This window comes from Harpia harpyja, chromosome 2 (genome assembly GCF_026419915.1).
Source record: "Harpia harpyja isolate bHarHar1 chromosome 2, bHarHar1 primary haplotype, whole genome shotgun sequence".
Taxonomy (NCBI): domain Eukaryota; kingdom Metazoa; phylum Chordata; class Aves; order Accipitriformes; family Accipitridae; genus Harpia; species Harpia harpyja.
Genome location: NC_068941.1, coordinates 89,859,064 through 89,885,249, shown reverse-complemented (window position 1 = coordinate 89,885,249; position 26,186 = coordinate 89,859,064). Strand labels below are relative to the sequence as shown.

Sequence of the window (26,186 nt, the reverse complement as noted above, 5' to 3'; positions counted from 1 at the left end):
TTGGCCATCACATCAGCTTGTTTCTGGGTTTTCCTTTCTGTGACAGCATGTCCCAGCTGTTTTGGGATCTGCCATTTGGCAGCTTGCTCCTCGCCGATGGTCATTGAAAGAGAAACACCGCAGGACACGGCGTAGCCCCCAGGCACCTCTCTGCCCTCGGTCCGATTTCTGGGAAGCCCAGAGCCGAGCTCTGCGGCTTGAGGCCGTCTCCATTTTCTGATGGAAAGCCCAGTGGCTCTGCCCTGGAGCTGTGAGCAGCCCTCCCACCCTGCAAGCCCCATTTCCTCCCATCCTTCTCCAAAAATCAGCCGAGGGAAACCTTCGGCTGACGGGAAAGCTTTGGGTTTTCCATGCCAGGCTGGAAAATCTTGCCTGTTTTCTGCTGGTGCTTACGCCCCAGCTTTGGCTCTGCACCAAGCGTGATTGAACCACCGGCTCCCCAGGCAGGAGAAGAGCAGGGACATGAGTTAAACCAGGGCGATGACAACCAGGGTGGGCACGTGGTGCCATCGGGGTTTGGCCAGGGTGGAAGGCACCGGTGCTGTAACTTTGTGCCCAAACTACCAACCGGCTGCACCAAGCAGGGGGGGTCCTGGTGGGAAAGCCCGGTCGCAGAGGAGTCCTGCTTGGGGCAGAGCGGTGGGATGCCACCGGGACGAGGATGCCTCTGTCCCCCAGTGCTCCTACACCCGAGGCGAGTGGCTGCTACCGTGCACGGGCTTCTGCTGCAGGACCCGGACCTTGGGAACCCCGCGGGGACAGGGCGAAGGGTGGAGATGGTGGGGGTACTCCATCCTGCGTGGACACCCCAAAGGGTAAATCGTAGTCCTGAGAAAGCGCGTTTGCCAGCTTGCCCTCTCCAAGGAGTGCTTTCCGTGGTGTTTTGGGGTGTGAGGAGCCCCCCTTCCCTGTGATGGATGGACTGGGGGGGTCTCCAAGACCTTGCCGAGGGCTTCAGAGAGCAGTCTCTGCTCCTGGTCTCCTTCACTTGCCCTTCCCCAGGCTGGCAGTGGGCGCAGGTCGGGGTGGGGGGATTGGGGGGACCGGCAGTCTGCCGGGCAGAAAGGTCATAAAAATAACTGAGGAGCTATTCAGCTCCTGCGGGGAGGGGGGGCGAGGAAGGGAAGGCAGCGCTGGAGGTTGCCTTGCAAACCCTCGGCGCGACCTCACCGCCGTAAATGCAGGGCAAACCCCAGGGCTTCCTCTGCAGACAATGTCACGGTAATTGCGATTCCTGCCTGGAAAGGCAAGGAGGGGTCTGCAGACCACCTAAGCTCCTGACGTGTTTTTTAGGACCAGGCGGCTCCGGGATCTGGAAACTCCATCCTGGACCCGCTTTTTTTTTTCTTTTTTCCTTCTTTTCCTTTTTTCTTTGAACACCCCTCCTGTCTCTCCCTTGCATTCGATAATTGAAAAATATTTAAAGATCAGCTTTACACTCTCCAGGAACTTACCTTTACGCTCCTTTTCCTGCTACTAAATATTTCAAGCTGAATGCAGCAATTAGGGGGTGATAAAAGGCCGGCTCTCGCAGGCGAACACAAGAAGAGGGAAGAGCGATGGCCAAGGTCGGCCGAGGCTCCCCCCGGGCAGTGAATGGGGCATTTGGCTGCATTTGACACCGTCTGTATCACTGTTCACAAAGCTTATACGCCATTAATTTTGCTCGCAAGGGGACTTAGTGAAATTGCTTTAACTACTAACTACTGCTGCAAGAACGATGCACTTTATGGAGAGGCTTTTCCATGCTGGTGAGATGCTGGGTGGTGGGAGGGGGTGTGAGTCGGTGGTCCTGGGGCTGCTTTTGTTGTCATGTCCTGTTCCCTCTGGGGTCTTCTCTGCCCTTCTGGGACAGAAGAGCCTGAGGGTCCCTCCGTGGGCTGCCAGGAGGCACTGGAAACCCCAAATCCTCTTGGACACCTGTATGGATGATACCCTGGAGGACCCTGTCCCGCGAGGAGCCCCGGCTGTGGAAGGGGTACCGGCATGACAGATCTTGCTTTGCTTTCTCTTGCAGGGGGGAGTGACAGAAGACAAGAGCGATGATGGCAAATCCATCTCCACGCTCAGTTTTGGCGTCAACAGACCCACCATTTCGTGCATATTTGACTGTAAGGCCTGAAGGTCGGAAGGGAGGGTGAAATTCCCCTGCAGTGAGTCCTGGCGCAGGGTCTCTGCTGTGGGGATCCCATAGCCGAGCATTTCCCATCCTCTTCCTCTTGCCCACCTTGAGTGCAGGTGGATGGAAAGGGGGGGGTGGGCAAGGATGGGGCATGGCTTGTGCCCCTGGGAACATCGACATGCTCAGGGCTTGGTGCTCTCTTGGGAAGCCACGGGAAGGATTAAGCCAAGCTACCCTCAGACAGGAGCCTGAGGCTGGTTAAAAACCCAGCTATTCACCTGGTGCCGTGCACCCATCCCTGGCCTCAGCTCTTAACTGTTTCTCATTACTCCGTGCAGATGGGAACAGATACCACCTCCGCTGCTACATGTACCAAGCACGGGATCTGATTGCAATGGACAAGGACAGCTTTTCAGGTAAGCCCAAATGCTCACATCCACTTGTTTGTGCTTGTAATTACTGCTGTAATGAATGCTGGGGAGTAGTGGGTCTGTAAAGCAAATTTTGGGGTATTTATTGATGTGAAATGAGGGGTGTTTGGCAGCCAAACAAGAAAAGGCAGTGGCATGAGGCTTTCCCAAGGCAACCAGCCTGGTAGCTTGATTTCCCATCAGCAAAAAAATCAGAGTTTCAAGAACTCTTATGTGAGAAACCAACCAGAAACCACAAGTTACCCAGGTCAGCTGTGAGTCAGAGCTGTTTGCTTTGCTAATAGCTCCTTCTCCCCGACCCGAGGTGACGCTGAAAGCCGGTGGCAAGGCCGGGTAGCAGACAGCTCAGGGACATGACAAATATAAACAGAGTGGAGGGCAGGGATGTTTACCGTGGCACATTGCCTCCAGCTGCCCCCCCGCGCAGCGTGCAAGCTGGAGGATTGCAGGGAGGACAGAGGATGGAGCACAGGGCAGAAACCTCCATGAGATGTGCTCAGGAAAATAAAAAAGGGTGCAAGGATGTAATTAGGACCTCGGAGCAGACAGACACCTTCTTCTCTGGCATCCTCATGAAGTTTCTGGTCAGATTTATGTGCCCTCAGCATCCAGCATCCAGCTTGCTCCCAGCTGGTTGCATCCTGGCCAGCCCCTTGCCCACCCTTGCAAGGTGATTGCAAGTCTCCTGCGTTTGGGATTTGTGGGGCGGATTTGTCCTACAGTTTGAGAAGGGATCAAGGCTGAAGAAGGGAGACCCCGTTTATTAGGAATGAAAGAATTGATTGAAAATATGGTTGGAAAGGAAAATACCTAACAGTGGCAAATCTGTAAAATGGTTCGTATTTGTTTTCATGACCAAACGTTAAATTGAGCTGCTGCTCCTCCACTCTTCATCCTGGAAACTTTGCAAGGGGGCTGGGAGGCAACGTCTGAAGGGTTTCCTTGATGGAACCAATGCCTGAACTGGGCATCCTTCAGATCAGACTAAAAAATGCCCCTTGATGGAAAAAAAAGTGTGGTCCCAGGTGGAGAAAAGGGTGTCCTGGGCTTTGAGCAAAGAGCTTTCCATGTCCTGCTGCTCGCCGCATCCCCAGCACAGCTTCAGGCACTTCTGAAACTGCCAGACTTGAGCTGATGTGGTCGGGACATTCCGTGCTGAGATCACGTTTTCTGGGTTAGGAAATCAAGTCAAAATAAGACATGTCACTTTATCTGTTGGGCAGCTCTGTTATCTTTTGGTGCTGAAGGGTGCTTGGGTGTAGGTGGTTTGGTTTTAGGATCATTTTGTTTGCAGCAGAGGCTGAAGCGTGGCTGCAGAGGTGGGAGAACGTGCCAGGAATGGTCTTTCGCATTTGACCCCAGCAGGGACCAGCCCCCCCGGCAGCCGGAGGGTCCCACATCTTCTTCCCCATGGGCTGGGCCATCCCAGCCAGGCGGCCCCGCGGCTCTTTGGTGCTTGTGACCAAAGCTGCCTTTGCCCACACCCGTTAATGCTTCGGAGTGTCATTTTGAGGTGGGAAAGCAGGACAGTGGGGATGTTGCTGACTACCTCTGAGTCAGAGCCGGAGCTGGGGCGATGCAAGAAGTCCCCCGTCGGTTCATTGCTATGGGCCGGGGACCACATCTGAGATGTGAGCAGGTCCTGGGACAGGTATCCCCGGAGCACCCGCACCCCTCCGCGGTGAAGCCCGTGGGCAGGAGCCATCCAGCATCCCTCCAAGGATGTCACCGACCGTCTGCCGCGGGGATTTGCAGAGGGGCTGGGCATGGGATTGCCCACCAGTGTTGGCACAGGGGTGACGGATCTCGAATGGGATATAGAGACAGCCCCCAAAAGTGGTGCGGTGTGGGGACCTGCAGCGGGCAGCAGCCTGCGGGGACAGCTGGGCATCACCGTGCCAGGCAGCAGGACCACAATCCCAAGGGGCTCCTGCTTCCCCCCGTATTTTGAAGCAGAGGGGCTTGGAGGGGGGTGGGCAGAAATGCCCTGGAGAGGTGCAGAGCACCCAAACAATCACCCAGTGTCTGCACCCACCGAGGTCCCGTCTCTCCTCCGCCTCCACAAAGGGTTTGTTGTTTGAAGCGGTGGGGACCGAGGTGATCTCATGGCCCCGATCGGCGGAGCGGGGAGGGGAGTCCCTTCCTTCGGAAAAACCCGGCCAAGGACAACATGAGTAACAACATGCCACAATGTGGAATTGTGATCTCCGCTGCCTTAACAAAGCATAAAGGAGTTCATTAAGGGGGCTTTACACAGTTATAAAAATAAACCTTCTGTGCACATGAGGGTCTAAACAAAGGGGCTTTATGGAGGTCTCCTTTAAAAAGAAGAGGAGGGGAAAAAAAAAAAAAGAGCAAAAAAGCAAATCCAAATCCATGGTTTTTTTGTTTATTGTAACGCATTCTGCTTTCCTCTTACTGGAAAAAAGCGCGTAAGTGGAAAAGGTTCTTCCCAGCGTGAATAGTGCTCTCTCCAGCCGGCCACCTCGCAAACAGCCCCGGCTCATTAAACACGTCTGCTGCGGTCCGGACGCCAAGAAAGAAAATACACCCCCCCTTGCCCCCCCCCCCATCCCTGGAAGAGGGGAGGGAGGGTGGGGGATGCCGCCCTGCTCAGCCAGCCCTGCCTTCAGGTGTCTGGGGGATGCTCCTCCATCTCCAGGGTAGGCAGGACACCTTTTGCTCCCAGCACAAGCTCACAGTCTCCCGACAGTGCTGATGTTGGGGTTTGCACGCTGTTTCGTGGGGTGGGGGGACCCCTCCTGGGACCATGGGGGCTTGTGCAGCGCCGAGCACTAAGGGTTGCATTTGTAGGGTCTGCCAAGCTCCTGGCTGCCGGTAGGTCTCTTGGGACTGGCTTTGGGGTGAGCCAGGTGGTACCCCGCTGTATGCTGGTGGACCCCCATACATTGTCCGGTGCATCTGTGTCTTGTGGTGGCATGTCATGCTGGGTGCCAGGCGGAGAAGGTGGCCTGCGTCCTTCCAAAAAGGCCCGGGATGCCTCCTGCCACCATGGAGGTTGGGCTTTGTAGGCAACCAGAGCTGAGGGGTCCACCTGGGACCAGTCAGGTGGGATGCAGCAGTCATGGAGGTCTAATCCCTGACAAGGACCAGTAGGTGCTATCAGGTTATGAAAGGTGTTCAGTCTTCATGGGGTCTTACAATGTGACCCCGTGGCATGTTTCAAACCTCTCACCCAGCCCTTGATCCTGGTTCTGCCACCGTCTGTCCTGTCCCTGTGCCCAGTGCCACCGCTGGTGTGGGCTGGATGTCCACAGCAGGTTTGGGCCACATGCTCTTTGAAGCTGTCTGGAAGGGAAGGTGTTAGAGAGGGCTCAGGTTTCATGTTTCCGTTGTTAATTGATCTCAGGCTTCCTGTGTTAATTGCTTTGGTTGTTAAGGGAGGCTACTCCTCGCTGTTTGCTGCTGCCTCGCCGTGAGAAACCCCTGGCTTTGTCCCAAGGTAGGGGTGAGACACCTTGGTCCCAGCTCAGTGCCTAAGTACAGGGGTCTGGTGAGACCCTGGAGTACCTGAGGCATCTGCGTGGGGCTGGCAAGATGAGACGCAGCAGCCCTAAGGGAGACTCAGAGCTGTCTGGTGGCCAGGCGGGATAACTCCGAGTGCTGGGAACCCCAAACCCTCCCCAAGGCATGGAGGTTACCAAAGCTGATGCAAAGGGGCTGAGAGGGTGACTCTGGCTGGTTGCTGGCTGCATCCTCAGCTCCTGTCCCTTCTGGAGATGTTAAAGACCCCAGGAAGGAGTCAGTAATGTCCCAGCCACCTTCTTCGTGGTCTGGTCTTCACAGCAAGGGGTGACCTGAAGTCACTGCTCACCCACACGTGCAGTGCTGGTACCTCCTGCATCTCCCCAGGAAAGACTGCACCGCGGAAACGGTTTGTGCTCTCCGCTCTGCTGGAAGACGGCTGTGTTACCACCATGGAAACACTTATCCTTGTAGAGTCATCTTTTGGGAGAACCCCCCCCACCTTAGGGCAATAGGTGAACCATTTGTGCTACCTCACTGCTGGTGGACAGGGTGAGGAGTCATGAGGGTAACCTGGACCAGGACAGATCAAGTCAGGCAGCGAGGAAATTTCTAATGTTACAGCAGCGGAGTGCTGGGAGACGTGGCCAGGGAAGGTCACGGTGTGTCCACCAGCTGGAGCTATCACAAGCCAGAGGATAAGGTTGCTCTGGTTAATATGGTCTCATTGGATGGCTAAAAGTTTTTTGGCAAAAAAAAATCCTTCATCAAAGGTTTTTAAGGAAAGGAGGCTGCTGTGGGATAAGAAGGAAGGTCTTTGCATAGATAGACAGCTAAGTTTTGTGGACCGTTGTGGTTGTCTTGTCCCAAAAAGAGCTGGAATGAGCAGGGGTCTGGATTGGCCCTTTATGAGGAATAACTCCATGGGCTGAGACTCTTCAGCTTGAAAAAGGGATGTTTTAGGATTAGCGTGATAGAAACCTGCAGAACACTAAGTGTCAGTGCAGGTGGGGCACGGGTGGACTGCTCCTTCTCTCCTAATGCAACAACTGTGGAGCCTCAGATGGAGATACTGCAAAAAACCATGAGAAGATGGTTCTTGATGCAATTTTGAGTCCTCACTGGAGGATATGGTGGGTTCAAGAGAGACAGGGCAAACCTGTGGAAGACAACCTGCTTGCAGGGTTGCTAAACATACAGTCATCACACCTAGCTTGGGATGTAGCTGAGCTGCAAATAACTGGTGTATAGGGTAAGTGTTGGAGAACTTGGCTTTATTCTCTTCTCAGTTGGAGTTGCCTGGGACATGATGGGAATGTCATTGCTGTTTCTAAAAGACCTGCAGCTCTTTCAGCCTGTTCGCAGTCTTCCCCGCACAGCCCACTGGCCCTTGAATGACTATGAATTGCTTTCTCCTTCCTAGGCTGGTAGCTCTAATTCATCCTTTGCCTCTTGTCTAACATCCCTTGCAGATCCTTATGCCATTGTCTCCTTCCTCCATCAAAGTCAGAAGACGGTGGTGATCAAGAACACCTTGAACCCCACCTGGGACCAGACACTCATCTTCTACGAGATAGAGATCTTTGGGGATCCCCAGAACGTATCTGACTCCCCTCCCAACATCGTGGTGGAAATATATGACCACGACACCTACGTAAGTGTGTCAGCATGAGCTGGACCTTCATGGTGGGAGTGTGCTGGGGTAGATGGGACAAACGCATCGCTCCTGCCCTCTGGAGTGCAATGCTGTCACGTCTCTGGGTGGCTCTGACATTGAGCTGGACACTCAGAAGACAAAAAGTTCAGCAAAAAGCTCTGCTAGTGATGTCCTTGGTGGCCCTGCTCTAGTCACCAAAGCTGCATCTACATTGTGTTTTGCAGGATGGCCAAATTAACCATATTTCCTTGTGGGAAAAGCTTGGGACAGGTTTTAAAGCAGTCATGCAAGTAGGGGACGATACACTGTTGTTTGCTCAGCTGCTCAATGGTATCCGAAGTGCCTTGCAGTGATGGCATTTGGGGGGCTGGTGAGATAACCTTTAGTCCTTCCTAGAAAAACTGGGCTGTAGCCTGTCACAAGAGCAGAAGGGATTTCAGACCACATGTAAGAGCAGTGCATAAGTAATAAGCATGTAGAATACGTCTCCGGAATGTCTCGGAACATCTCAGGAACCCTTCTGCTCTCCCTCCTCCAAAAGAAGCCATCAGGAAGCAGCAAAGGCAACTGAAGATCCTGTTGCAGACCAGTGAATGGGATTTTTAAGAGCTGCTGATACTTAATGCTATACTCAGAGCTCCTGCTCTGGATATCGTGTGATACTGTAGGAATTTCACCTCCTGTTTAAGCCAAAATGCAGAAGAAAGAGTGCATTTCTAGCTCTAGCAGTTACAGGGAGGAGTTCGAAAGCTTGAGTCTACATGGGCATCAAAACCATCTTTTTTTCTGAACTGGTCCCATACTGGTTCAGACATTGAGCCTGATTGTTGAGTGTCGAGGTTTCAGACGAGATGCGGGTGCATAGTGATGGACTCTACTGGGAGGTGGGGTGGGAAGAAAGCTCCCTGTGCCTGTGATTGCCTTTCAGGGTGCAGATGAGTTCATGGGGCGCTGCATTTGCAAGCCCAGCCTGGCGTGCTCGCCGCGGCTCTCCTGGCACCCGGTCATCAAGGCAAACAGAAATGTCGGGGAGCTGCTGGCTGCCTTCGAGCTGATTCAGAGGGAGAAGGTGAGCTCCCCACCCGGACCTGATCCTGTCTCTAATTGCAATGCTGGCTTCTTCCCTCGGAGCCTCTCAGCACCCAGCAGGATCCAACCTTTGCTCAATGCTGAGTGATGCCCGCCTGGGCTCAGCAGCTCCATGCCTGCCCGTCCTCAGTTTCACCAGGACGGCTGCTCCGAGCAGACCCGGCTGCGATGCTCAGTGCTGGCTGCACCGCAGCCGTGCGATGGGAGGCATTTAGCGAGGCCAACGAGAAGAAGCTCGGTGCCGGACCGAAACCTGGGCTGCTGGGTACCGGTTCAGGAGGCACGGCTGCCTGGCCGGCTGCGGTGCTGAGCTCAGAGCCTCGGCACCTTCACACCGCGGGAAAAGCTTGATGCGTTTGGCCCCAGCTTGCTGCCCTTTGCTCAGAGTTAATTTCCGGAGGGGGTTTAATGAGAGCTGAAGCGGGCGGTTACTCCTGCAGCAAGCTTCTGCACTCAGTGCTGGCTGTTCATGTAATGAGCCACGGGGGAAGGAGGCTGCTCTTCGGAGCCAGCCCGGGCAGGAGAGACTCCTCATCACGGCCCAGCGTGCTCTCGTGTGCTTTCCCAACCCTCCCTGTCCCCCCGCACGCACCACCCCCTCGCCTCTCTCGTCTCTGGCTTTTCCACTGGCCGCGGCGCCTGGCTGCAGCCCAGATGTGCCTCTATGCCAGAGAAAGTGGATGGACTGGAAGGCTAAATCTCCCTGGCCCGTTCTTCCCTCCCAGCCCCGAGGTGCTAACTGGGAACGAGGGTCCCGCAGCTCCCTCTTCCCTCCCTCCGCCGTAGGTCCCAGCTCTGTTCCCGGAGGGATGCTGCGCTCTGCCCACGATGCTGCTGCAGCTGCCGGGGTTGGATGCGCTGGGTACAAGCCTTGCTGCACCAGTGAGGGGCTGCTGGGTGGGGGTCAGGGGACATCTCTGCTGCTGGGATAGGGCACCAAATCATCTGCACGCAGCCTCTCCTTCCTCCTCACCCCCCTCAGAAGTTGCTGAACTGGGTGGGGAAGACCTTGGAGAGGAATCCCCTCTCCCAGGACCTTGTTTGATCCTAGCAGAAAGCAGCTGGGGGGATTCGAGGCTCTGCTCGTGCCTTGTTGTCGGACGGAGAGCCCTGCCCTCTCGCCCAGGCTTTTTGGAGCCCAGCACTGGGCATGGAGGGGGCAGCGTGTGGCTATGGGAAGACTGATGTTTCTCTGCCAGATAAAGCTGAGTTAGCACCAGGAGTGCAAATGGAAAATGTGTATTTTTTTTTTCTCCACAGCCGGCTGTCCATCACATCCCTGGCTTCGAGGTAATGCCTTTCTCCTGTTTGCAGCTCCTAGGCTCTATGCTCCTCAAACTGTCCCCTTCCCTGCCCCAACAGAGCTGCTGGGTCCCAGCACCATCAGCTGCTCCTGCAGAGGTTTGCAGTGGACTCTGTGTTTGCAGCCCTGCTTCTGCAGGCAATTTGTCCATCCTGTCTTAGGGACTTGTTTTAGGATGAAGGAATCCCCGTGTAGAGATGCCAGTTTCTTTCCGCTGATGGTAAATAGAACTGGAGTGAGCGGGACAGCTCACTTTTGACCTGTAAGACAGGGCAAATGTATCCCATTCCAGACATAATTCCTCAGGTGTCAAACACACCATTACCTTCCTGCCTTGCAATAATTTCAGCATTCCCATCGTGAAGGGCTGTGCTTCCCAACAACTCCGGTGTGTTTCCTACCCTGCAGCCCAGGCATTAACTGATGCTGGATTTTAAATGGTTTTAAGTCACCTGCACTGATTTCTTCTCAAACCTCAGGGCATGTGGTGTGCAGGAACTTGGAAAGCATCATTTTTCCTATTCAGTTATCAGCTACAATTATAAGGCCTAGGGTGGGCTTATGGATGAGAATTGCTCTAACTCTGTGCTCTCCTTCTCTTCTCCAGAGTGAGCTGTCCTCCAGCCTGGATGAGGTGAGTCTCTAAGATTTAGTTGTCTCTTCATCTTGGAGATTGTTAAAATTGTGCCTACACGGGACAGCCACTTCTTCTCAGATGAGTCAAGCCAATAGCATCAGGATCTTCGTAACACAAATGATCACCAGCAGGACAGGGTAGATGGGCTCTGTGCTTAACCCAGGAATTGTTCCCGATGGCAGGGCATGTCGGGTAATGTTTAACCTTTGTGGGATGTGTGTGTGCATGAGGTCTACTGGTGCTCAACCCTTCCAAACAAAGCATGCAACAGCCGAAATGCTGCGCTGACCTTTGGCTGGACCTCAACTGAAATCCCAGTTGAAAAGTTTGCAACTTTTCATGGGGAATTCACCATGAACTGGGACATGTGCTGGACTGTTCCAGTTGCTCTGAAGGAAATACTCTCATCAGGATCCCGAGCTGCTGCTTGGGCAACCTGTCAAAGTTGCTACCCAGACCTTGTGCATCCTACAGAGCAGATCACAGGCTGAACCAAGCAGTGTCAGGGTAGGCTGGTATCTTGGAAAACACAAGGCAGAGAGCTGAACAAGGGGCATGTCTATGTGAGTGTTGTGGTGGCCCTAGGAGCCAGTTAACCCCAAAGTCTGGGAGATGAGCTAGGAGGGACCTGGGGCATGCAAAGAGACCGGCCACATTTCCATGAAAGGTTGGATGGGATAAACATGGTTTTGCAAGATGGGTTTCTTCCACCCAAGCAGCTTTTCCTGATGGTGTGGGGCTCATCTTTGTGCTCCGTGTGGGCTGAGATGGATGAGCTCGTGTAAACATAACCATCTCTCTGCTCTTTCTCCTCCATTTCTTGCTACTGCCATTTCTGGACGGGGCACTCCACAGCTCTGCACCCCTGCCTTGTTCTACGAGGGGCTCCTCCAATGGGTACCTTTTATGCTCAACACTCGACTCTCCTCTGTTTTTCTGCCTGTGCCCAGAAACCAAGCAAAGTCCCAACAGAGACTCTCAGAGAGACCAGCTCCTTCAGACATGGCCTGGCCTGACCCACCTGCCCTGCAGAAACCCCATCCAGACCAACCCACTGAGGCTGCAGCCAAAAGAGTGATGCCAGCCTGAGGTCTCCAGTGCCCATAGCAGTAAATAACAAGCCTTGTGGAGAATCTGGCCCATACATGCCTCATTCAGGCTCACGATGTATCTGAACGACCGGGCTGGCACCAGGCTTCCTTCTACTGCATTTCTGTTTGGTGCAAATGGGAGCAGCCTTTTGGGGCTAGATCCCCTCCAAGCACTGGGATTTACACCCCTCTTGAAACAACCTGGCCCAGCTGCACACTCAAACTGGGAGACATTTCCAGCCACTGTTTTGACTGGGCTGATCTGTGCTCACTTTCACTCATCTCTCTTCCAACCCTGTATCAAAGTCAGGGTTGGACTAGATGATGTCCAGAGCTCCGTTCCACCCTGCTTCCCTCTGACTTGTCCTTGTTCAAACCATCCCAGCTGCCAGCAGACCCCACAGGTCTTTTCATGGCTGTCTCCTCCATCCAGCCTGCTGTGTCTGGCTTGAGAGCTGTGTCTGGGAATTGCTTGTTCCCCACTACCACCCTGAACCCTCCCTGCTCCTGCCTCATCCCCAGGACTCACTGCTCATTTCTGTCCCATCTGGTGAAACATTTAATGCCTGTGCATTCAGGTGAGACCCAGGGGAACGACTGCAAAACAACCAGGAGAGCAGCAGGGATTGAGAAGGACTTAGAAACGGCTAGTGTTAACTGAAGACATTGCAGTGTTAGAAGCCAAGCGTGCACTGTTGGCTTTCAAAGCCACTGTCGAACCTGGAGAGGATTGGGGACAGGCAGGAGCTCTTTCCCCAAGGCTTTCCCCTTTTCCCATACAGATTTGCCAGAGGAGAGAAGGATTGAAATGATCTTTAGTCCAATGATGATAAGGAAATGCAACACATGATATTTGCATCAGTGAAGATTTAGGTGCCCTGTTAGGGAAAAAAACCCTTCCTTTTTGGGAACAGACTGTGTAGCTGTCTCACAGGGGCTGTGTGGAGTTTGAGCCTGCCTTGGGGTTTGGAGAAGGGCTAGGTGATTTCTGCATCTCTATTATGCAACTTAAATGCAACTTGAGCACATTTAAAGCTAGAATTGAACATATGTCACTATAGAAGGACAGACTGAGGCTCTTCTTGGTTCAGTCTGTGCTTAGGCACCTGATGTGCTGTAAGTGCTACAGGTCACAAACAAAAGCTGGGGATAGCTCTTCAAGGGTCATTCGGTCTATTCCTCTACCCCAAGGAAGGATCAGCTCATGTTGATGGTGCAATGTCTGAGCAGCCTGAAATTAAGGCTCTGGGTAAGTAGGTGGGTTACCAGCAGTGCCGAGCACCCAAGCGATGCTGGGGATGCTCTGGACCTCTCCCTTCTCCTTAGGCACTCACCTCCCAGATAACCTTCCCTTTCCCTGCTAGCACTAACCATTTCTGCAAGCATGTGGACCACTGGAGGGAGGACTGCCTGCCCCAGATTTACCGTCTGCCCCATGTGGGAACTCGGACATCTGCCCTGAAATGGAGTTACCGAAAGTCTTCAGCTAACAAGCAGCTTGATTCAGCAGCCACCAGCAATTGCCAATGAAAATTAAAGCTTAGCGTCTAGTATATCTAACATGCCACCATGAAAAATCCCTTTGTAGAGCATTTATATACATACATATGTAAACCTGAACCAATCCTATAATTGAAATACATATACACACTTAATTTAATGCAATAATACTCCAGCCTGAAAAGAATGCCGGTCTCCTAAATTGGTTCCAACTGCCCTTGGTTGAGGGTTGCATTTTTAGAGGTTTTGCTTTCATTCCTGCCTTTTCAGTGACTCTGAACTCAAAGATGCAGGTCAAGAAGAACCCGAACTCTGGGAGGGCTCAGAGCCCGTCCTCTGTGAATGGCCGGGGAAGTCTGGCTCCCTGCTTTCTTCCTCCGTGAAGGCAAATTTTGAATCCCTCACCTGCTGTCCAGATTTGGTCTTATCCTGAAGGAAATCTCCTCCTGTGTACACCGTGCATAGACAGCTTTATCTGAGCCTTGTCCTGTGGCCGGCAGCTTGGCGGCTGCCAGTTACGGTTTATAGCTGAGCTGTTGGATGAACAACAGCCCTTTCCTGCATCCGGAGGCAATGCCAACCCTCCGTCCCACGGTGCTGCCCGCTCTGAATTGCTGCTTTTCAGGAGCTGGTCACAGCATCTCACTCTGTCCAACTCAAGGAGCTGTATTTCACTAATTAACCCCCTGCTGCTGCTTTGTCCCCTCTCCTCATCCCTCTGCGTAACGGTTTCACTGTGGTCCTGGCGTGGGATAGATGTGGTTTCATCCCCTCCTCCCCTAAAGGAGGCTGAACCTTGATGGAGGGCAGATCCCTCTTAGTTCCCTTGGAAAGTCTCAGGGATCGCTCTCAGCAGTAGATGTTTGATCTTTTCCAGGGTCAGATCAATGGGAGAGAAACAGTTTGCAAGTACATTCATCCTCCCAGCCCTCATGTCCCCCTGTCTAGCTGTCCTGGACTTCTGGGGGGAGATGAGTTTTGCAGAGAAGGAGACTCTGGGGGGGGACGCAGTGTGGGGAGGGGGAGATGATGGGGTTGGTGTCCCATCGTGGCACGACCTGATGTGCCCTTTGCATCTCTGCTCCCCTGCAGTCCGCGGACTCTGACCTGCCGTACCCCCCGCCCCAGCGGGAGCCCAACATTTACATGGTCCCCCAAGGAATCAAACCGGTCCTGCAGCGCACAGCCATCGAGGTGAGTGATGGGGAGCACGCGATGCAGCTCTCCCCCTCACAGAGTAACACCCCAAACGTGTGTCCTTAATGGGGGGGATGAGACCCAGAAATGGGATCCAAGCCAGACTCTGTGGATACAGAGTCCCACCAGTGCTGGGAGCTGGCTCTGCTCATAGGTTATCTGTCAAAAAATGTTGTCTCGCTGGGAAAATGAGTCTCACCAAGCAGTCAAGTTCTGGGGCAGAGCACAGCCCTGGACCACACTTGCTTTTTAGAAGGATGGTCTGCCTCACACCAGGGTGATATTTGCCCAGAACAGAGGTGCTCCATTAATAGATAAGCAGTTGTGGATCTGGTGTATTGGTGCGCACAGAGAAATGCTTACTGTATGACCTGGCTTCTCCCAGCACCGGCTGTCCTACATGGTTGATTCATCTCTCCTTCATGGTGGGCCAACTTTCAGGTTTTCCTCCATTGCTGAGAAGCTCAGCGAGAGACGCGGAGGCAGACCTTTGGCTCAGTCTTTGCTGTTTGTTTCCCTCACCCTTCAGATCCTGGCCTGGGGGCTGAGGAACCTCAAGAGCTACCAACTGGCCAGCGTCACCTCGCCCAGCCTGCTGGTGGAGTGCGGAGGCCAGCTCGTGCAGTCCTGTGTCATCAAGAACGTCAAGAAGAACCCCAACTTTGACGTCTGTGTGCTCTTCATGGAAGTGGTGAGGACCTGGTCCCCATCCTGCAGTGATGGGGTCATAGAAGAGCTGGTTGGGAAGGACCTCCAGAGGTCCCATAAAAAAAGCATCCTATGGTGAAGCTAATTCTGTCCTCCTCCACCTCGATTCCCTTTGGGGAGGTGCAGAGCCGCTGCCCTCCCCACCCTGCGTAGTTACATGTTCCCTCCCCTGTCCCCACAGCGTTTACCCAAGGAGAGCCTGTACAGCCCCCCCATCATCGTCAAAATCATTGACAACAGGCCATTCGGCCGAAGGCCTGTGGTGGGCCAGTGCACCATCCGCTCGCTGGAGGACTTCTACTGTGACCCCTACCGAGAGGAGATGGATGGTCCCCAGGAGCACTCAGGTACGTGCTGCCGCGAGGACCACGCTGGCTGCACACCTGAGCCCTTCTCCAGGAGGAGCTATGGGTCACTCTGTGCGTTGCTTTTAGCTCACCCCAGCTGTAAGGTCTGATACAAAAAGCCCAGGAGGTGCCAAGGAGGAATTTAGCTCTGGGGTTGGTTGGTGAGATGGGATGTCCCTTGGCCAAGCTGTTCAACCTGCATGAGCATGAGCTTTGGCTGGTGTGAAGGCTCTGGGCAAGGTTGAGATCGCTCCTGGAAGTTGATCCCAAGGTGGCTCGGCTTTGGGGTTTCTAACTGCTGGATGTCCTGGTCATGCTTGTGCTTGCTCTAATTGCAGATGATGTGAGCCTCACGCCCAGGGATGACGTCCTAATTGACATCGATGACAAAGAGCCTCTTATTCCTGTCCAGGTATGGAAAAAATTGCAGCGGTGGGAAGACACTGGTTTCTTACTTTGCATGATATGGGGGAACTTGTGTGGGTACAGGGCTGGGGTAGAGAGTGATGCAGATGTGAGGTCATGTCTGGTTGTAACCTTCCTTCTGCAGTTTCTACCTCTGTTTTCAGCCCCTCTCCTCCACCGTGCCATGACAAACTCATCCTTCTCCCTTGCGTTTAAGATGAGGCATCAGATTTGCTTTTCTGGAGGAGAAACAATAGATTCTCTCCATGCCAAGCTCTTCCCTTCAGCATCTCTTCCTCAAATGTATGGTTTGGTTTGAGGCTGAAGAAGGTTTGCAGTCACCCCCTTAGGGCTCTGCTGTGTGGGATACTCTCTTGGAAATGGCCGTCACTGCCCCAAAGAGCTGACAGCCTTGAGGGGACTTACCCCAGCACTGGAGAGGGTAAACTGATGCTGGCAGATGGGACAGTTTCCCCAAGGCCACACTGGAAGCAAAGGTTCCCTGAGGCTCAGCCGTCCTTACCACAACCACATGGGCAGGTCTCCTTTCCCCAGTTTTGCTCTTTGTTTGCAGGATGCACTGCTGCTTCCAAACCCACTCGCTGCTTTTAGCAGCTCCAGTTACTCTGCAGAGGGTCACGGTGGGGACTGTGATTGCAGACTACCCCATGGTGGTGGGAACTGCACGTGCTGTAGCAGGGAAGGAGGGATGTGTTGCTGCTGTTGCAGAAAGCAAGCTTCTCTGTGCCATGAGTTTGACGGGTCTCAGCTGTCCCTTGTAGATGGGTCAGGCCGGGCATGCCACTGGGGTTGCTGTTCCTCCTTCCTAAAGCACAGCTGGAAGGTGTCTGGCCACACTGGTGACACTGGCCCTTGCTGGTGCTTCACATTTCTATAGCCCTGGGGTTTCTTCACCAGCAGATGTGTCCTCTTTGAGGCAGAGACCTGCCAGTGCTGACGTGTGCGTGTGTGATGCACAAATCTGTAGGTGTGCCTGATGGCTCAGGAGCAGCTGAAAGTGTTGTCAGAGGCATTTGGTGGAGCTTTTCATGGTCTCCCAGTCCCTTTGGTGTATTTAACATGCGCTGGCATTTCCTTCCTCCCTGTTTTAAAGGTTGTGGGTGCTGCATGGTACCTCAGGCTAGAAAAGCCTGAGCTTTCCGTAAGAGATCTGCCTCTCAGGTATGCCTCGTGCCTCGCCTTTCACTGCCCATAAAAGCAAGATGTATAATTTGTGCGTCAATGCTTCTGCTCTTTATTCATCTCCTTGGTGGCATCTCAGCGTTTCTATTCAAGAGGACATTACGATCCACTGATCCGTGCCATCAGATATCTGCGGTTGGGTCCCACGGTGGGCTCAGACTGGGGTCCCAGCATCAGGCTGTCCCTGGAGATTCAGAGCTGGAGCTGGAGCTGCACGTCTCTCCTTGCTGCATCCCTCGTGCTAGGTTGTCTGCTTTAGGTTTGTGCCTTTCAAGTCCTCCCTGCAGCTGAGCAGGCATTGCTTAAGCAGGAGCGCGCGTTGCATGCTGCAGCCTCTGCCCAGTTCAAGGCTTTTAGGCTTTGGGCTAAGGAAAAATCAAGATTTTGGCCAGTGCTTGGCAAAAGCTGTGGGTGTGGGACTCCAGCCTGTTGCGGTCTTGACAGCAGCTGGCCCTGCTCATGCCTACCTATCCCAAGCACTGATGAGATCCAGGCTGGTGCTCTCAGGCGAGGTCACCCCCCAGTCCTTGCAGCGAGGAGCATCAAACGAGTTGGCTTTTTGGGTTCCCCACCACGTTCATATGCTCAGCTCCCTGGCATGCTGGCATCTTGTCCTCAGATGCTTCAGCATCAGTTAGGAACTGGACAGTGGAGTTTGAAAACATTGGCCCAAGTGAACAAGTGTCATTGAAAGGAAAAAGCAACTCCAGACAGAAAATACTACTGGCAACCTAATTGGCTTTCCATTCCCCTGCCATTTGCAGATTTGTCTTAATAATTTACAATTGTGCTTCATCTTGTATCAGTAAAGTAACTGGAGCATGTCTGTAAAAAAACACACCAAAAAGAGTCTTGGAACAGGAACCTTCACTTCTGCAAATAAAAAAACCCCCTTTTTCTAGCCTAGCGCAGAAAGCACTTGGGAGAAAATTGAGGGGGTCAGGGAATAACGTGTGTAGGAGGATTGGGGTGCAGGTCATGCCATTACCTCTGATTAGCTGCATGATGCTGGGCAAGCGATGTCCCTTTGCTGCGCCAAGGAAGCTGGTGGCACTCGGTGCCTCCCCCAGTGCTGCAAGACCCTCTGCAGAGAGAGCTGTGGGTGGGGTGGATCCCCAGAAAAGGGTCAAAGCACCCCAGGATGGGTTTGCTGCTCCCACGGTGGTGAGCCCAGACAGAGATTGTGTGAAGGATGGGAAGGTGCTGCTTGGTGGCAGAGGCCACATGGGGTTTGCTTTAGCCATGGGCTAAGACCCCCAGCAGAGGGTTTTTCTGGCCCCCTCCTGACCCACAGCCACAGATGGGGCAGCGATGGGTGGACTGGTTTTGCTTCTGCAACTCCAGCAAGCTGTGAAGGCATAACTTCTTATTTTTTAATAGAAAAATCTACCCAACCTGCAGTTTGGTTTGACTAAATTTTTTCCCCCCATATTCTGAAATCTACAGTTTAAACTCTCCCCCTTTCTTTCTTTTTTGGTCAGTTTTCAGTAAAAGTGGTGATGTGTAGCAAAATAACAACCTGCAGCACTTCCGACGTGCAATACTGCTCTTCGAGAGCATCAGAACAACTCTTTCCACACTGATCCTCCGCTGCCTTATTCTGATGGCAAACCCATTTGTTAAATGCAACTGATTTTATGAAACGTTTCCTTTCCTCTGACTTTCATCTGCCAGCGCCATTTCCCACCCCTGATTTTTCTGTGCCTTTGCCTTCAGTGGGGTCCAGACCCGCAGTTGCTTCTGCTCCGTCTCCCGTGACTTTGGTGGAGGTAACAAAAGGGAAATGCGATTCCCTCTGGGAACCCAGGGTTTTGACCCAAATTTGCTTTCTCGCTGGGAGCCAGGACGGCTGGGGCTTGCGCTTAGCACCGGCCCTGGCTGCTGCGACGCGGGACGAGGCGGGCACTTTCAGCCCGGTCGCTAATTATCCTTTTACTCTGCTTAATGGAAATTCCCTTGCTTTGTTTTGCCAGCAGTTTATTAACCTGGTAGTTGCTTTTTTGAGGGAGGGGAGGGGAGGAAAGTTTCCTCCCATAAATATCCTTTACGAGAGCCGCAGGCGAAGGCTCTGCTGAGTGCAGAGAGGGGACTGCGGCCACCGCGGGACCCCGGCTTGGGGCTGGCGTGGAGCTGGGGTCCTCTATGAACCGGTGCTGAAGGTGCCTGGCCAAGGTTGCGCTGGACGTTCGTGCTCTATGGGGTTGGTGGGACTCCCAGTTTGCTCCGTCACCTCTGCCTTTGCTATATGGGCAGGATGGGAGCAGCACCCTGGGGTGCCCCAAACCCATGGCACAGGCTGGGGGGGACTCCCTGCCTGCAGGAGATGCTCTGCTGTGCCCACCGTCACTCGAAATGCTCTGATCAGATTGCCACGGCTTTTTAATGAAAAGAGAATTTTATAGATTTTTTTTTCTTTTCTTTAGGTAGTTTCTTCTCTTTATTTTCTAGCAAGGAAAAATCAAGAATGTTTTTCGTGTTAATTTTGCAGCAGTTCATTCACTGTCAGTGTTTCCCCCTGAGACCCATTCACCGTTTCGCTGTTTTCCCCCGTTTTTTTTGCACCTGGAGGTGAGGGCAAGGCAAGAAAGAGAAACCCAGGGCTCACACTCTTCTTACATTTGCGCTCCAAAAATGGCAGAATTTCAAATTTCTTTTGGCTTCCACCTTTTTTATTGCAGTTAGTTTGGAAAAGAAAATGAAAAATTGTCCTTCAAAGCTCTTTTTTTTTTTCCATCTTTTGATGAGCATTAACCGTGAACATGCTTGTTGGTGGCATGGGGTGTGCAAGCCAGAGATCATAGGTGCTGTGTGGACATGTGTGCGCCTGCATTTAAGGAACTAAATATGCAAACCTCCATCACCGCTGAGGTGGTGCTTTGGCCCCGTCCATCGCTGGGGGTCCTCTTGGAGATGCTGACCCGGAGGCGAAGGCAGCTGGGCAGGGTAGTTTGGGAGGCAGAGCAGGGTTGTGGGGTGCAGGGACCTCTTGTAAGCACAGCTCAGCACCGTGCTGGGTGTTGATCGTGTCTGCAGAGCCATCAAAGGTGGCAGAAGGTGACAGGAGAGGTGGAAGGAGAAGGGTAGCCCGCTTCTCCTCCGAGCCTGTCCCGAAACCTGCTCCTCATTAGCCTAATTTGGAGTGAGGCTGGAGGCTCTGTTATTGTGTGTATGCAGTGCCCTGGCACGGCGGAGCTGTTTAAATTGCAAACAAGAATTAATCCCCTCCTCAGATGTGGTGGTGCATCGCAGGGAAACCGTTGCTTCGTGAGCCGCACCCCGTCACCGCAGGCGCCGCAGGATCTGGCCCTGCTCCCCAAATCTCCTCCCACCCCGGCACAAACAGCTCCAGGCAGGAGAGGGGCGAGGGAGGGCTGCACCGAGGGCCAAGGGCACCCGTTTCAGTCTCAGGGCTGGGCTGGCGGGTTGCCCACGAGCAGGTTGTGATGGGAGGAAGGAAAGTAGCAGTCCCGGACCCTCCTCCAGCTCCCATCCTTTCCAAAGCTTTGCTCTGGATGCTCTTGTCCAAACACATGTTCTGCCCCTTACCAGTTTTTAAAGTCGGTGCAATAGCTGAGTGCTCCTGCAGAAGCTGCAGGCGCTTCTTATGGAATGCCAGATCCAGAACTGTCTATCCGTCTTTTGAATTACACCCTACCACTCATCCTTCTTTGGAAATTTGTGTGCTTTCTATCCAAATTCATGGAAAAACATTGTTTCCCTGGCTCTGAAGTTCTTCCCTGAGACTTTGGGGTGCTCCTTGACCTGATGGAGACCCACACACCATGGAGGGCTACGTAGATCAATGCTTCATCCTTGGTACAGCTGGCTCTCCATCCACTACTTGCTTTGAAAATTAGAACCGCTGTTGTGTCCACAGCAGGTTCAGATCCATCACGGGGACCTTGTGTGCCCGCAGCAGCAGGGACACAACTCTGCTAAGAGCTAGAGCTCTGCGACCCGGAGGTGGCCCTCCGTGGCCCTTGGTGGCCAGGCTCACATCTGGCAGGAGGATATGAGGTTTCCTACCAACCTGGAGGCAAAAGAGGCATTTTTGGAAGGGGACAACCAGAATATGGGGCCCCCGTCAGGGAACAGAGGGTTGTTGGCAGCCAGATCCTCAGTGTTTCTCTACCACTGTTTGCTTCTCGGTGGAAGTGAGGACCTGTCACCACCCTGGAGATGCTGCCGAGCGAGGAGAGCAGTTACTGGGTTTGGGGCTGCAGATGGGGGAAAGATGCATCTTCCTGCAGCATCGGTCCCTCTCTTTGTGCTGCTGGAGATATGGGCACGGAGCATCCCGGTCTGAGTCCCAGTGGGGAGGAAGCCGTGGTCCCGGTTGGTGTTGGGGTGGAAAAGTTGGTGACGGCTGATCGCCTGCAAGCTCCCCGAGGCTTGCCCCAGGGGCTGCCTGTTCAAAAGCCCTTCCTGACCGTTGCCTGCAGGTGATCCCAAGTATCTTTTCCTTCTTGTTACTTGCTCCCCCAGGCAGCTTTTGGCTGGGATGTGCAGAAGTAAATCTGTCTGTAAGGAAACCCAGCCCATCTCCCCATTCCTGTGTGCAGACCTCGTCATTAGGGGACTCAGGCTCGGTCCAACAATTTGCAAAACATCCAGAAAGGCATTTATGGGCAGTGGGTGCAGAGAACAGAGGTTAGCGACCTTCTGGCCTCTGAGGATGCCTGTGAGGAAGAGGAGGGCTGTGGCAATAAGCGAGGGAGGGGTGGGTAAAGGGGGGCACCTCTGGCCTCTCCGAAATGAGGTCCCTCAGCCTTAGGCTGCAAAGTGAAGTGAGGTGAGCTCTTGCTCATGTTTGACTTTCCTTTAACCAAAATAAATGACACCACGTATTACATGATGTAATTTTTATTTTTTAAATGTCCAGCAAAGGTCAGAATAATATTTCCCTAGCAATGTCCCCAGACCTGAAGGCAGGGCCTTCTTCCCCAAAAATAGTCGCGGGCAACAGGAGTAATGAGCAGGGTTTCCTGCGGTGCTCCTGAGGCTGGTACATACGGAGCAGCTCAGCTCTTCCTTCATCACGATATTACCAAACCTGCTCAGATCAGCCTTTTGGGGACAAAAGTTATGGATGGGGACACCCACAGACTTTTACACAGGTGTACACAGCGTTTGCTGCTCGGGGGGCTGTTGCCCAGCGGTGGTGGATTGGCACAGAGGTCTCAGAGGAAGGAGTGAGACAGAGGTTTGCAGCTGGAGGGACCCGGCTCTGCAATAAATACTTTGTTCCCTGGGGCAGTTTAAAGCCTATTGAAAGCATCTACAAACTCGGATCAAACTTGGGGAACCGTTTAAACGGGAGGTGAAAGGGCAAGAAGGGGGAGAGGGATGTGGCAAAGGCAAACCACTCTGCTGCAGCGGTTTCAAAGTGGAAGGCTTTGACATTTCTTTACTGAAAGAAACATTTCACAAACAAAACACCCTGCAATGAATTGAATTATTCAGTTTGACCCCAGATTAATTCTTCTCTGTTTGTTTGTTTGTCTTTCACTTTCACCCTTTGTTTGGGGAGCGGAGGAGGAGAGAGCTTGTTCATGGAAAGCCAAGCCAAAATTCCCACCATCTCCCTCCCTAACCTCTAAATTTTGGCCCTGAATGCTGTTCCTCCCATGGCCACCCTCTCCTGGTGGCAGGCATGGGTCGGGGAGACTTGTGCTTGGGTGGTCTGACACCCCGCAGCCATCGGGGTCCCTCCACCCCGCTCGGCTCCCCGCTGGGGCCAGGTTTGGAGGGTGAAGGAGGAGTCCCAGTCTGCAGAGGCCATCTTACTCCTTCTCCCTGGGAAAGGGGATGGATCCCGGGCCAGGAGTCCCTGCCCAGGGCTGCAGTCTCCGTACCGCACGCTCTTCCAGTGGTGACCTTGGAAGCAGGAGCCAGGATTGTTCCTGCCCGTGCGTGTGTGCATGGGTGTGTTTCATTGTGTGGCTCCAAAGCCCTTCTCCCTCCTTGCCAAGCCTGGCTGTGGTCCCTCCTCTGATGGATGACTGGAACAAAGGATCACTTTGTTGTCCTCATCTGAAATAGAGAAAACAAACAGACACGAAACCCCTCTGCTCTGAGGTTGTTGAGTGTGTTGTCCGTCTCATCCAAGTGGGGTGAGAAGTTCAGCCTGAGGTCTGTTTAGAACAAGTCTATGTGCACATGAACTGGAAACATCATGGTTACTGAATGCGAAGAAAAGAAGCTTCTAAAACTCATAGGAAGGCAATTTTTCTGTAGCAAGGTCTCCTAGGCTAAGACCTTCTAGTTTGCTTCTCTGGGAGATGCACACAGAGTAGGGCTTTGCAAGGGCTGAGCACATGCAAGTGGCTGCTGGATCAGCCCTTATTCCTGCCTGCTCTGCACCCACAGCCTCCCCTTGTTCTCCACGCTCTTTCCTGCATCCTCATCCCCATGGGAAGCAGCTCAGGAAGGACAACCGCGAGGTCCACCTGCAGCCCCAGGGGATGAGCAGATATTTGTTCCTTCTACTTGTTGATAAAACAGTCACAGAGGAGCTGTCTCCCACTCTTCTCCAAGAGTTGCATGGGCGTCCTAGAGGGAACTGAGACCGGGGGAATCTTTCCCCCATGAAGCAGCTGTAAATTCAGTGTTTTCACCTTGACCCAAGGTCTGATGCAGGTCTGGTTTGATGGGGTCAAAAGCAGTGCGTTCGGGGACCAGCCGGGGCTGGCGAGCAGGGGGAGTGCCGTCAGGCTTGGCCTGATGCTCAAAACCAGCTATTTTCTCGTGAGAACATCTAATTTTCCCCCTTCTCCATCTTGAAGGAAACACACCTTGCAAGACAGAAGCAGAGCTGCTGCTTGCTGCCCAGGGCAGGGGGAGGCGATGGCAGCTTTTGGTTTGCCAAGGACAAGCTGTGCTTGTGCTCGGTGTTTTGTTTGTACCAGATCTTGGTCCTGAGCTCTTCTAATCCCTTTCTGTTAAAAACAGCCTGGGTCAGATCCTTCCCTGGCTCCTGCAATGAACTTGGCTCGCTGTGTTTGCAAGCCCTCAGTGTCCGCAGGAGGAGATGCTGTCCTGCGCTGAGAAATATTAACAGCTTTTCTGTAACGTGGGTTTTTGCGGCAGTTTCCCTTTAGTACCCCATTTATTCTCTGCAACCATTCAGACACAGTCCCATTTGATGAACATCAGTGAAAACCCAAGCCCTGCTCTTGTGCCAAGGATGCTTTGTCCAGGGAGACCTCAACCTTGTAACCCAGGGGAGGGGGAAGGTGGCACTGTTTGGGTTCATTTATTTTATTTCTCCTAAATTGTGCTTTTGCTGATATATGTTAAACATTGTTTCTCTAACCCCATTGATAACCAATCATTTTAATTTGTAGCTTGCGGAGGGTCTGACCAGCTCAGCATTAATTAACATACCAGCTTCTCGGGTCCAGCCTCATGTATGTATTGCTTAATTTCTAACTTACTTGCTTGATTAATGGTTTTTATGGATGATATGTGTGCTTATATATATATTTAAAAACTGCAAAAATTGAGGCATTTCCTTTTGTGAAAGATCCCCTCGTTGTCCCAGAAAAATGGCAATTTCATCTTGCTACAGGTGTGTGTGCATTTCAACAATTGTTTTCCTTCATGCCAAAAAAAATGAGGTCGGTTTTGGGACGAGGGATGAGGAAGCTTCCTCCTTCTCGTCCTTGCGGAGCCGGCAGAACTACGTATGTGCTCAAGGTCAGATGTCTTCCCAACAGCCTCTGGCTTCTCTGTGCGCGCCAGCAGAGCCTGGTAGCTCAGTGGGGATGGTGTGTCCTGGGTGGCTGCAGTGGCATGGTTGAGGACTTGGTGGGACTTCTGTGCTGCTCCATGTTCTAGCTCAGGGACCGTGACAAGTCCTAGGCATCATGTTGGCATAAGTTGAACTAAGAAGGTGTTGGCCTTCCATGAGGAGAAGGGTTTCACCCCAAGGAAGGTTTCATCTCATCAGCAGGACTTTGCACAGTCCTGGTTCTTGCAGGGATACAGCCCTGGTGCCCTCAAAGCGTGGGGATGAGGGAGATGCTAGGCAGCACCCGAGCAGTGACAGATCCCTCCTTGCAAAGTGTCTCCTGCTCCCTTTTCATAAGAAATTCAGATGTTTGGGATGTTCCTGGGTTTTGTAAGAAGGGCAGTGAAGTTGCTTTGCTTTCTCAGGGCTGACACTCCAGAGGAGCAGTTCTTCTCCGTGCCCCAAATTCATCCCTAGCAGGGTCATGACCCTGGGGCTCTTCACCCCTCTTAGGTCCCTTTTGATACCAGCCCATGAGTTACAGGACACGGGCTGTTCCTGCCAAAAACCGTGCACATTTCTCCCATGTGTTTCAGGCCAGACTCTGTTGTGTTGCTTTCCCCTTCCTCGCTGCAACAGACGGTGACTCCTTCCCACCGGCCAAAGCCGGAGCGCTGCCCGTGCGCTTCAGCCCTGGGGTGTAAAACACGGATGAGTCAGCCCAGACCTTTGGAAGAAGGTCAGCTCGAAGGCGTTATTTATACTGTGTCTTTGAGAGGAATAGCGTCCCTTTGAGGTCTGACCATGCAGGTTGGAAGGAAAGATAAATTGGGCTTTCACTTGCTGAAAATAGAGTAAAAATCGAGCAAGCAGAGCACATGAGTAAGAGATGGGTTGCAGCTTCACGGCAGCAGAAGCCCCGATGGGAACCTTTGTAGGTCTTGGCATAAGGTTGGAGGCATGTTTAACGTCCAGCCTGTCTCTCTGTAATATATAGATATGTGCTTTGTTGGCCCTACGTGCATCTCTCCGGTACCCTGTTTATCCTCTGTACCCACATAATATTGTTCACTGATGCGGCTTCCTTGGTTGCACAGAGCAGACAGATGGGTAGCTGTGCTGGGATGCGGAGTATGGAAACAAAAGCTCCATAAATAGCCTCCCCTCTCTCTCTGTTCATCAGCATCTTTAATTTACGTGAATATGTTTTTGTTTTAGTTCAAATAAAATTTTGCAAAAAAAAAAAAAAGAAGAAAAAGAAAAAGAAAAAAGCTGCAA

General features: G+C 52.8%; 1 protein-coding gene across 9 annotated transcripts in view; it reads left to right on the top strand.

Annotated features, from left to right (window-relative positions):
• DYSF (dysferlin) overlaps positions 1-26,186 on the top strand; it is a 105,839-nt gene that overhangs the window by 36,315 nt on the left and 43,338 nt on the right. For 4 of the 9 annotated variants that reach the window (XM_052780886.1, XM_052780883.1, XM_052780882.1 and 1 more), the window contains 12 exons: positions 2,018-2,111; positions 2,461-2,538; positions 7,512-7,693; positions 8,625-8,765; positions 10,046-10,075; positions 10,696-10,722; positions 11,581-11,622; positions 14,409-14,510; positions 15,043-15,204; positions 15,403-15,568; positions 15,907-15,980; positions 24,523-24,585. In XM_052780886.1, the coding sequence (XP_052636846.1) occupies positions 2,018-2,111; positions 2,461-2,538; positions 7,512-7,693; positions 8,625-8,765; positions 10,046-10,075; positions 10,696-10,722; positions 11,581-11,622; positions 14,409-14,510; positions 15,043-15,204; positions 15,403-15,568; positions 15,907-15,980; positions 24,523-24,585 (1,161 nt within the window). The remainder of the gene's footprint in view (positions 1-2,017; positions 2,112-2,460; positions 2,539-7,511; positions 7,694-8,624; positions 8,766-10,045; positions 10,076-10,695; positions 10,723-11,580; positions 11,623-14,408; positions 14,511-15,042; positions 15,205-15,402; positions 15,569-15,906; positions 15,981-24,522; positions 24,586-26,186) is intronic. The other 5 variants (XM_052780890.1, XM_052780888.1, XM_052780889.1 and 2 more) reach the window with 2 other exon arrangements.